This window comes from Aspergillus candidus (assembly GCF_002847045.1).
Source record: "Aspergillus candidus strain CBS 102.13 unplaced genomic scaffold BDW47scaffold_14, whole genome shotgun sequence".
In the NCBI taxonomy this organism is placed as follows: domain Eukaryota; kingdom Fungi; phylum Ascomycota; class Eurotiomycetes; order Eurotiales; family Aspergillaceae; genus Aspergillus; species Aspergillus candidus.
In genome coordinates, this window is record NW_020194019.1 from 17,358 (window position 1) to 27,971 (window position 10,614).

Genomic DNA, 10,614 nt, shown 5'->3' on the forward strand with positions numbered 1-10,614 from the left:
GATGGTGATTATCGCATGTCCCCTTGTCCACAACTCATTTGTCTATGGTACTCCCCGGGTTAGGGTAGATGGGCTGAATATGCTTGCTACTGATACCTGCGTCTTGCAGAATATGGAGAATGGCGAGGCAGGGAGGGACACACATAAAAATAGAACGTATATCGTCTGTCCCAATGAAAAAGGCGTATCGCGCTCTGGGGGTACAAGGGACCGTCACTATAAATGCAAGATGACCTTCTTTGCGCGGGTTAGCTCTCGTCCGGATGGCAGCATCGATACTCGTTGATGACACATCATTGACAGCAATCGTCAACATTCCATGCATCTTGATCCCTTCACCCGGAGCATCATGGTTAAAGATTTTGTTCCACGTCAGGAACAGGAATAGCTCTCACCGTCACCACCACCACTACAGACATAATACACACCCTTCGAATCATGCCCTACCTGTCCAAATGCATGAAATCCCATCGAGAATCTCCCACATCATACCCTGATCCAGTCTGACATGGCTAACAAGATCAACCACTAACAAGCACAAACAACACAGCGCATCCAGCCCGTTACGGCAATCGCAAGACTGACGGCATATTGATCGATCATTCTGCTCTTCTCAATTCCCGATCTGTCTACCAACCTACTCACTGAATAGGAAGTAGGTATGGTCTTGCATTTCAGATCTGACCTCACAGCCTCGGTCTCCCGCCGGCTAAATCTATGTATGTCTCAAATCACAAGTTTACAACAAGGCACGAGAATGCCCGAGATCGCCCACGACAGACGTGACTTGTCATTCCAACAGTTATGCACCCGGCCAGAATATTCACTTTTACTTGCTTTTATTGATAATTTTTTCATCCACTGTCTTGCTCTCTCTTTCTTTCTTTCCTTCTTTCTCTCCCCCATCCCCTCCTCCCCTCTGCCTTTCTATCTATCTACCTTTCCTGACCCAACATCACACCATTACCAAATCCCTAAACTAAGCTGCACACCATACATAGCCCGTCTCCACGCGGCCGGTTAGTCCCAAGACAACCAGCCAGTCAGCCAGTCAGTCAGTGAATCGGCCGACAATCGGTTGCAGAAGAAACGCGCTACCACCGCCTAACTAACTGATTTAGGAGAGAGATCTCGATGAACAACACTAGGGGGTTGATTGGTTGACAGGTACGGAGTTACCGAGTAAGTATGTAGTACTACTAACTCGCCACGACACTATATGGAGACCCAGACCCATGAGCACGGAGAGATAGATTGGATTGAGGGGCTGGTTGGGTTGGGTTGATATTGGTATTAGTGGGGTCTTTTCTCTTTCTTTCTTTCATTCTTTCTCGCCCCCCCTCTCTCTCACACACACTTTCTCTCACAGAGAATGTGTGTATGTGTATGCGTGTGGTCAAAGATTCATTCACCATCCCTATCTAGGAAAAGAAAAGAAAGGAGAAAAGGAATGACCTGATATGCAGTGCACAGCCGCGCCGACAGCGCAAGCACCGCGGTAAGTACCTAGGTACCTAGGTACCTACCTAGTAACGGTTCAAATAATGGGGGCCAAGCGGGAAGGAAGGGAAGATCGCATGTAGAACCTGCAGCCAGAGAAAAATCGACGTGTTACACTCCTACTTGCAGGATTCGACTTTCCTTATTTCCGGCGTGTCTATCTAGAAGGGGACATACAGACATAAGGTACACACCCTGGCAGGGGAGACATGACCCCGAAGAAAGAGGGAGGTATAGATAGATAGATAGATTGAGGGGTGGGTAAGAAGATCGAAGGAGGGGGGTAAGAGAGGGAGAGAGTGGGGGATGACATGATGATTTTTGAACGTGTCATTCGCACTTTGCTTTACTTTGCTTTATCCTCGGCGGTATTCTGTCCCCATCCCCTCCTTTATATTTTCTTTTTTTTCTTGACTTTCATCATTGTATACACATCAACTTGCTAAATGGGGCCGGACCCCCGGGACTAAGTAATTAACTGATTGATTGATTGACTGACGCCCAGGGTGGATAGATGAATGGGACTAGACTAGCGCGGCGACCAATGTCAAGGATAGTATACGGCATCTGCATGGGTCTTACCTACTTACTTACCTAGGCAGGTAGGGTCCTAGGGCCTAAATTAGTGAGGGGTAACAATTTGCTAAGGGAATGAGGGATTGCTCAGTGTCAGGGAGCGAAGCGGCTATATGGTGTCTGAGCGCGAGGGCGCGCGTTGCGTTTTCTCTATCGGATTCGGGTTGGGGTCACCGTGATCTGGTGATCTGCGGAGGGATTGCTTTTGGGGTAGATTTGGGGTTTAGCGTTAGGTGGGCAGATTGAGTGGTTTAGATGGCTGTGGTATGGGAATGATGGGTGTGGTGATAGTGATATCAGGTTTATCCGCTACGAGAAGGTCGAGTGGCATAAGGAAAAAGTATAGCATGGGTATCAAATGTCCAATGAAGAGAGACGCTGGGTCTGTTGCTTGCTATCCTGGTCCTACGAACAGTGAATGCAAACCATAAGGTCTGCCATGTTCAATGTAACACGTTTCTTGGTTTACTAGATAACGCATCGTAAAACGTTCATACCGGTATCATACGAGCCCACAAAGCAAGGCAAGACGGCGTCTCCACCCCAGCGGACTTGGTTTTTTGTTCGAAGCTTGATTTTTCTTGTCACCAGCACCTACCTAGCGCTTAGTTGGCGATGGCGTGGGCACGGCGGCGGTCACGCTCCTCAGCAATGGAGAGCTAGAATATGTTAGCCTCAATTCCTGGGCTTGAGAGGTATATTGGAAGAAGTTGCATACCTTGACACCCTTGCCCTTGGGGAGAGAGATCCAGGGACGCTCCTGGCCGATGACGAACACGTTGGACTCGCGGGTAGCGAAGGTGTTGTCAATGGCATCCTTGACGTGGACGATGTTGAAACCACCATCGTGACGCTCACGGTGGGTGACAACACCAACACGACCCATGTTACGACCACCAGTGACCATGCAGACAACGCCGGTATCGAAGTGAACGAAGTCGGAGATCTTGCCAGTGGCGAGCTCAACCTTCACGGTGTCGTTGACCTTGATGGCGGGGTCGGGGTAGCGGATGCTATAAGAAACCTTGTTAGCTTGCAATGTTCCAAATCGGAGACCTTACTGTCTCCAGCAACGGGGGGAAAGTTCATTCGTCCTCCGCCGATCAACCAAAGCTTGGTCCAACGACTGAATGACACGGAACTTGTGGAGAGCATTGAACTCACGTTCTCGCATCGTGCGTAACCAAGAATGGGATCCCGCCCTTGCCGAGCTGCACACGCTTGACCTTGCAGAGCTTGTACTCAGCCTCCTCGGCCTGGATGCGGTGCACGGTGAAGCGGCCCTTGGTGTCGTAGATGAGACGGAAGTTCTCGCCGGTCTTCTCGAGACCGATGACATCCATGAAGCCAGCGGGGAAGGTGACGTCGGTGCGGACCTTGCCGTCAACCTTGACCAGACGCTGCATCATGATGGACTTGACCTCGCGGCCGTTGAGAGCGTACTTCAGACTGTAAACCAAAACCCGTCAGTAATCCAACCCTTTGAGATCTGCCGAGTCGTTGGAGTCGTACCGGTTGCGAATGAAGACGATCAGGGGCAGGCAGTCCCGGAGCTTGTGAGGACCGGGAGAGGCCTTGGGGGCATAGGTCCCGGACATCTTGTCCAGGAGCCAGTGCGAGGGCGCGCTAAGGCGCTTCTGGTGCTTCTTACTGTACAGAACATTCTTGTTAGTTGCGTTGCTTCTTCACAAAATCCACGACATCCATGACATCGTTTCAAGGTCGTCCCAATTGCGCCCTGCGACCAACTCCATCAAATGAATTCTCTGGAGAATACCACAGAGCGCACCGAAATCAACCCCTGCTGTATATGGGAATATTACTCACGGTCCGCGAGGCATCTTGGCTGCTTTGTCGACTTGAACCCGGTTAGTTGTCGAAGTGTCGCGAAGGAAGAAAAGCTGTCGACGGCCGAAGGCTTTAGACCACTTACCGCTCCACTGCGAATTTTGCTTAGCGAAGAGTGCTAGTGGGGTGAGCCCTAACGCTAGTACTGTTTTAGCGCCGCCCTATTACCTGCATTGGGTTAGCGTGTGACCCAACTGGTTAGTCTTCAATGCTTATGTAAAGGTCACATGACTCGATATCTAATCGACTCTGTAGGAATGGCGTTGGGTTCGATTGGACAAGATAGGTATAGATGTCTATGTATCTGCAGGCTAATTTCTAATGTAATTTTTATCGCTTCAACGGCATACGCTGTACAGAATCAGATGTAGCCCTTGATGACAGCAACCTCAGCGTTGAGGATAGACGACCCGGCCGCTCCGATGACGGTGTTGTGCGAAAGCGCAGCGAACCTAAGGTCGAAAAAGCCGCCTTGAACGCCTTCACGCACGCGACCGACGCTGACGGTGTAGCCGTGCGAGATGTCGCGGTCCAGTCGCGGCTGGGGACGGTCAGGCTCATCGAATACCTTGATGGCCTGCTGCGGTGCCGAAGGGGCACCCAGCTTCTGTGCTTCAGACTGATACTCCCTCATGGCCTCGACCACTTGCTCCGCGCTGGGGCCGGGGCGGTTCTTGAACCGCAGCGACACAAACGCCATGTGGCCATCTGTGACGCCTACCCGGGTGCATGTGGCGCCGATTCTGAGACCGGACTGTTCCTCAAAGGCAGTAGCTTCTGCGTTCAGAGAGCCCAAGATCTTCTGAGCCTCGTTCTCCATCTTGTCCTCCTCGCCGCTGATGTAGGGGATGACGTTGTCCAGGATGTCCATGCTAGGAACACCGGGGTATCCACCTCCCGACAACGCCTGCTCAGTGAAAACCTCCACTTCCTCGACGGGCCCGAACTTGGCCTGGAGAGCCGCGAACGGAATAACCACGCCAATCACGGCACAGTTGGAGTTGCAAACCAAGAACCCCTTCTTGAGGCCGAAGTGCTTTCTTTGGTGGGGAATCAAGTCCAGATGTTGGGGGTTGACGGTGGGGACGACCAGAGGGACGGTGGGGTGCTTGCGGTAGTTCTTAGCGTTCGAGAAGACAGGGATATCGGCCTTGATGAATTCCATTTCTAAAATGCGCATATTAGTCCTAGCCCATTCGTGCTCTAGTGAGCCACAACGTACCAGTTTCACCCGCAATATCGCTGTTAAGTCCAGAGAAGACAAGATCGCAGTCGGCAAACTGCTCAGCCCTGCAGTCCCGCAGAACAAGGTTGCTCAGTCGCTCCGACATGGCCGTGCTCTGCTTCCACTTCACGGCATCTTTGTAGGCCTTTCCGGCGGAGCGGCTCGAGGCACCGACGGCTTGGAGCTCCAGGAACGGGTGGTCGGCGAGCAAGAGGATGAATCGTTGGCCCACCGATCCGGTGGCACCAAGGATACCTGTTCAAATCAGCCTGATTCCAGTGTGTTGGTCTGGAGTGTCCCGTACCGCACTTCTTCTTGGGGTAGGAGGTCATTATGTCGGTAATATGAATTCGGGCTAACCGGGCATATAAATTAACAGTCTGGTCTCAATCTTCGCGTGGATTAAATAATAAGTATAGCGACATGTCTCCATTCCCGAGTATCGAGCCGGACTCAATTGCAGAACTGCTTGAGAGTACCATAGACGGATTCCATGCCCCGCAAATGCGACAAGAATCGATACTCGAAGTCATTGGGGGCAGACATGCCGATCTTCCGCGCATAGGCTCAAATACAAACATGCACTCTCAAGAGGAGAAAAGTAGCACCTACCAGTTTAATTGGTGATAGTCCAGAGAGATCTCAGGTGGCAACGAGAACCGTCAAGACGGGAACTGCGATGTCGCTTTGGCGGGCAGTTCGTTGCCCCGCCATGAGTCATCCTCCTATTACTAACTCACCGGGTTCCTGTCCTATATCGGCTGTGGGTCTTATTGAACTTGATCTACATAACGGAGAAGACAATTTGATATGTTCAAGTAGTATGGCGATGTCTATAGTCTATCATAAATGCATGGAAGCATACAATTCTCCCAGCAGCCGGCCTTTACAGAGTGCACTTTTTAGCAGCCTTGCAAAGCGGGATATATACAGGATGGATTCTATCAGATAATAACTTATTGTTCCGGTTCACTTTCATGGTCAAAGATCTTGCCAGGGTTCAGCAACCAGTTAGGGTCGAGGGACCTCTTGATGCTCCGCATCACATCAATTGTACACGGGCCGAGTTCTTTGCGGAGAGAGCCCTTCTTACCCAACCCGACGCCATGCTCGCCCTAGATAAAGTTAGCCACAATGCGCCAGACAACTGGATTTCGGGATGACTTACAGTGCACGAGCCTTCCATTTCGAGAGCGCGGTCAACCATATCGTGGACGACCTTCTCGACACGCTCCCGCTCTACCGGGTCATTCCGATCGTACATGATACTCGAATGGAAGTTTCCGTCGCCGATATGTCCGAGGATGCTAGCGAACAACCCCAGATCGTCAAGCTCCTTCTTCGAGATGTCTAAATCTATTAGCGAAGCCCGGAAGAAAGGTAAAAAGCTACGTACCGATGATTTCTGGCAGCCTGGAGACCGGCACAGCGACATCAGTCGACCAGATCTCGGAACCCTCTTTTCTCAGCGCCATCATGCTCCATAACGACTGTTTCCGCGCGGACCATAGGTCGTGTGCCTCTCGCTCAGTTTTGGCAAACTCAAAGGTATCGGCTTTATTCCCTTGGGCGAGTTTGGTGGTCAAATCGATGCTATCGGCAACCCCAGCGGTCGTTCCCGAGAACTTGAAGAACAGAGTGGGCTGCTTCTTCCACGCCCGCCCCGTGCCTCCGGCGCGGTTGATCACGTCCATTTGGACATCGTCTAGGATTTCCATGCACTGAACGGGGATGCCCTTTTTGATCAACTGCATAGCAGTAGACGCGGCATCGTGCATCGTCAGGAAAGACACTACCCCGACTCGAGTTTGTTCCGGGACCGGCGCCAGCTTGAGTGTGGCCTCGGTGACAATCCCCAGGGTTCCCTCCGAGCCGACGAACAGTCCCGTCAAATTGTAGCCGGCAGAGGTCTTGCGCGGACGTTTCCGGGTCTTCATGATGCGACCGTCCGCCAGAACCACAGTCAGGTTGATCACCCAGTCCTTCATGGTGCCGTATCGCACCGCGTTCGTTCCGCTGCAGTTCGTGCCGATCATACCACCAATCATAGCCGACGGACCCGGATCAACGGGGAAGAACAGACCGCTATCCTTGATCTTCTCGTTCAAGTCCATCCACTGAATGGAAGGCTGCACGACGATATCCAAGTCATCCTCATGCAGCTCCAAGATCTTATTCATGTCTGCGAAATCGATTGTCATCCCCCCGTAGGGAGCAGAGAAGTTGGCTTCGAGACTGGAACCCCCGGAGTAAGGAACCATGGGCATCTTGTATTTGTGGCAGATTTTGGCAATCTCGGAGACTTCTTCCGTGGACTTGGGATAGGCAATGGCGACGGGGAGGCGCTTCGCGTTGACACTGGACCATTCGGAAAAGCCATGCAGTTGGAGGTCATCCTCGTCTGTGCTGACCACGTCTTCGCCTAGCTTGGACCTGACTTCTGCGATCGCCTACTCTCATAGCGGTTAAAAACATGCATTGGATGTGAAGTAGCAGTAACGGGGGGCCCTCACCTTTTCGAAATCCGCCACTGACCCATACTGGGGTGGATTGGACGCTTGCGACGGGGTTGACCGCGTGGTGGTCGCTAAGGTGTAACCAACTCCTGCGGCCAAAGCGGAGACAAGAGCCACCCGACCTGCCGACCAAGAGCTCGATGTTGACCCCGATTTCGAGCCATCTTTGTGCGCGCCGTCTCCATTACTTGTCGTGCTATTCCAACGAGCGACTCTCGCCGACGAGGAGAAAATCTGAGGGAGGTTGGACCGCCGGGAACTGATCGCGCGGGGGCATGCGGGGAGGCCCCGAGAGAGTGCAAGAACAGGTCGCATGACTCTTGCAGCACAAGAACAAGGGAGAGATAGGTAGTATAGAGGTGTACTATCCGACAGCAATGCGATGATGGTTGGTCTCCTTTATGGTATGCTCCCGACCATGATGTAACTGGGAATCTCCTAGCTTCACGTCACCCCTTGAAAGACCACGCCATTCGGAGCAATAATTGTGAGAGAGGCGAATCGAAGCCAGTGGGTAATTATTCGGCCGAGAGTGTTCTTGATAAGAAGAGGGGAAGAAGGAATTTCGGAGTAACGACAAGTCCTCCGACCCCACCCCAATTAATCCCGAATTTACCGAGCTTTCTATATCCACCCGATCGGTTCAAGTCCGACTATCCGTACGGGAGGCGGAATATTTCCATGTATCGCTGCTATTTACGATTATTATTGTTCTCCTTTTATTTATTGTCCTGTCTTTTTATTTATTGTCCTGTCTTTTCATTTCTTTGTAATGGATCTATTGATTTCTCTTTTTCTTCCTTGTATTTGGAAAGAATGGATCTGTTAAGTCCCATTGTTGAGTGCTCTTGGAGAACAAGCTGGCCAGTTTGCAGGTAGAGTCCTGGTATACAGATCTCGGCTAGCGACGTGGTCGAGAATTCGCGCATGGAGCAAACATTCAGTGGAGGACTGGATCCCAGGCAGGGGCCTCTTAGCACTAAAGACACCCTAACTTTATCTTAAAAGCACCCGAGGGGGGTGGGATGCTGGGTGCGATTGGCTGTGGTTCTGGCTGGTGGGTCAGGGACCTTTCATCGCTTTGACGTTCTCCATAGTTAGACCCTGATTTCGGAGTTTGGGTGAATTGTCCGGTTGGTAGAGATGAGTGGTTTTACTGCCAGAAATCAGCAATAATGTCTCACTGATTTTTTGAGGTATGCTAGATTTTCTCCCACTATCATTAGGAGAAAGGTACACTGTCTAGCTAACTAGTTGCTCACAGCAAATTCGTGGGTAGAGATAGCGCCAATGCGCTACAGGTTCCTAACAGATGCTGTTTATAGTATCAAGAGATGCCATTTGAGACACCCTGGATGAAAATCTGTATAGAAGAAGAATGTATAGCGTGTACCATGTGTCAAGTGTAGTGGATGGAAATTCATATGATATACAAGTAGTTGAAGCCTCCCCAAGTCACGAGCCAAGACAGATTGTTGCGGGGGCAACGGACCGGCCCGAAAATAATCATCATTCTTCCCACCTCCAACGAAGCTCGTGCCACCACGCCGAGAGAATTCAAGACCGATCGGTCACAGATCAAGGGACTTATAGTCCGTTTTAGTTATATAATTCATGAAGGAGGTCCTTGAGTAGCCATGTCGGACCAATCGATTGCGTTGGGCCGCGAAGTGGAGCGCTTGATAACAGCCCCATATGCACCCTCTCTCCAGGTAACATCATGTCCCCGCTCTCGTGCCCCTCTTATGTTAGCATCGTATAGTTTGATTGATCGTCTTGTCTTAGGATCTTTATGACATTACTCAATGCTGCTCTCTGGGCGTAATCCAGTCCTGGGCCTCGCGCAAACCGTGTCAGATTGGGGCTCTGGCTGACGTCGTCGTCGACGGTCTGTCTCGGTCGAATTTTGCGGTGAGCCTGCTTGGGAGTTTCGGTAGGCTTTGCCCTTATAGGTGAAAGACTTGCTCTGATACTCTGCAGCGCGTGTTGAGCCCTTCCGCAATGGTTTATTGGAGCGTCATCCTCAATTATTAGACCTATTTCTGCAAAAGGCCATTGAAGATGGAGAGTTCCAGGTTGGTCATCTCAAGTCGTCTTCGCTTTCTTGATGTCATGGGAGCGGCATGGACAGAACTAAGTTATTGTCCCTGCCATAGTATATCTCCACGTCTAGTGCCATGCTATCATCGCCTGTTCCGGACAACTTCATCGTCCCAGCACGTCTGGCGCCATTCATCACCAAGCTGATCTCCTTGGTCAAAGAAGCCCCATGTGCAGAGAGCATTGGCCCTGTATACCAGCTCACTGCTTCGTTGCAAACATGTCCCCGAGCGCTATGCGAGATCCCGTCGGAGATAATGTCTAGCCTCCAATTAGAGCTCACTAGGATGTTACGCAATTTCGAGGACCATATGGGGAACCTCTTTTGTCTGGCAACCTTGGCACGTATTGCATCTTCACAAAAGGCCGGAGCGGTTGATAAAGATTTCCAGTCGACTCCCTCTTGGCTCCAGAGTATCCAGCATTTTTTTGGTCCCAAGCGAGGATTGAAAACCTTGGATCTCGTGTTCTTGCGAGTCATCCTTGCTTGCTCGGTGAGCTGCAACAACTTGACGACCGATCAAGCTGTAGAGAGCATCAAATTGGCTATCGAGATTTGTGATAATGTTGAAATAAAACAAAAAGAGGACTGGATCAAAGCCAATTCACAGAAGATTTACAAACTCTGCGAAAAGGTGGCGAGGGAAGATATTGACGATCGAGTTCAGGTTTTGGTGAGTATCAATTCAGTCAGCAGTCCTAGTTCGAAATTGTTATTGACACCACTAGGGCATTACATATCTCGTCTCCCTTATTCCAACGGCGACATTGTCCCCCGAGATACCGCGACTCGCACTCCAGTGGTTGCTCACTCAAAAAAGTGGGCGCGCTCTGGAAATTTTGCCAGCA

At 51.0% G+C, this 10,614-nt stretch overlaps 5 protein-coding genes across 5 annotated transcripts; 1 reads left to right on the forward strand and 4 right to left on the reverse strand.

Moving 5' to 3' along the window:
• Positions 1-2,427: 2,427 nt before the first annotated feature.
• On the reverse strand, positions 2,428-3,985 carry BDW47DRAFT_103279 (40S ribosomal protein eS4). Its single transcript, XM_024812039.1, has 5 exons — positions 3,904-3,985; positions 3,589-3,726; positions 3,241-3,525; positions 2,795-3,089; positions 2,428-2,735 (listed from the first exon to the last, which is right to left on the reverse strand). Exons 1-5 carry the CDS (start codon positions 3,915-3,917, stop codon positions 2,682-2,684), a joined length of 786 nt encoding a protein of 261 aa, XP_024673249.1. The 5' UTR covers positions 3,918-3,985; the 3' UTR covers positions 2,428-2,681.
• Positions 3,986-4,192: 207 nt separating this feature from the next.
• Positions 4,193-5,751, reverse strand: BDW47DRAFT_103281 (aspartate-semialdehyde dehydrogenase family protein). Its single transcript, XM_024812040.1, has 3 exons — positions 5,454-5,751; positions 5,147-5,404; positions 4,193-5,091 (listed from the first exon to the last, which is right to left on the reverse strand). The coding sequence occupies exons 1-3, from the start codon at positions 5,479-5,481 to the stop codon at positions 4,286-4,288; spliced, it is 1,092 nt and encodes a 363-aa protein (XP_024673250.1). The 5' UTR covers positions 5,482-5,751; the 3' UTR covers positions 4,193-4,285.
• Positions 5,752-5,953: 202 nt separating this feature from the next.
• On the reverse strand, positions 5,954-8,172 carry BDW47DRAFT_103284 (FAD-binding oxidoreductase). Its single transcript, XM_024812041.1, has 4 exons — positions 7,663-8,172; positions 6,546-7,599; positions 6,318-6,499; positions 5,954-6,264 (listed from the first exon to the last, which is right to left on the reverse strand). The coding sequence occupies exons 1-4, from the start codon at positions 7,978-7,980 to the stop codon at positions 6,106-6,108; spliced, it is 1,713 nt and encodes a 570-aa protein (XP_024673251.1). The 5' UTR covers positions 7,981-8,172; the 3' UTR covers positions 5,954-6,105.
• Positions 8,173-8,254: 82 nt separating this feature from the next.
• BDW47DRAFT_103285 (uncharacterized protein) lies at positions 8,255-8,983 on the forward strand. The gene is made up of 2 exons (XM_024812042.1): positions 8,255-8,861; positions 8,930-8,983. The coding sequence occupies exon 1, from the start codon at positions 8,347-8,349 to the stop codon at positions 8,542-8,544; it is 198 nt and encodes a 65-aa protein (XP_024673252.1). The 5' UTR covers positions 8,255-8,346; the 3' UTR covers positions 8,545-8,861; positions 8,930-8,983.
• Positions 8,984-9,286: 303 nt separating this feature from the next.
• On the reverse strand, positions 9,287-10,405 carry BDW47DRAFT_103286 (uncharacterized protein; the record flags this gene model as incomplete). Its single annotated transcript, XM_024812043.1, has 4 exons — positions 9,822-10,405; positions 9,646-9,740; positions 9,451-9,598; positions 9,287-9,377 (listed from the first exon to the last, which is right to left on the reverse strand). Coding segments are annotated over exons 1-2 (473 nt in total), but the record flags the coding sequence as incomplete, so codon positions are not given.
• Between the last annotated feature and the right edge of the window lie 209 nt (positions 10,406-10,614).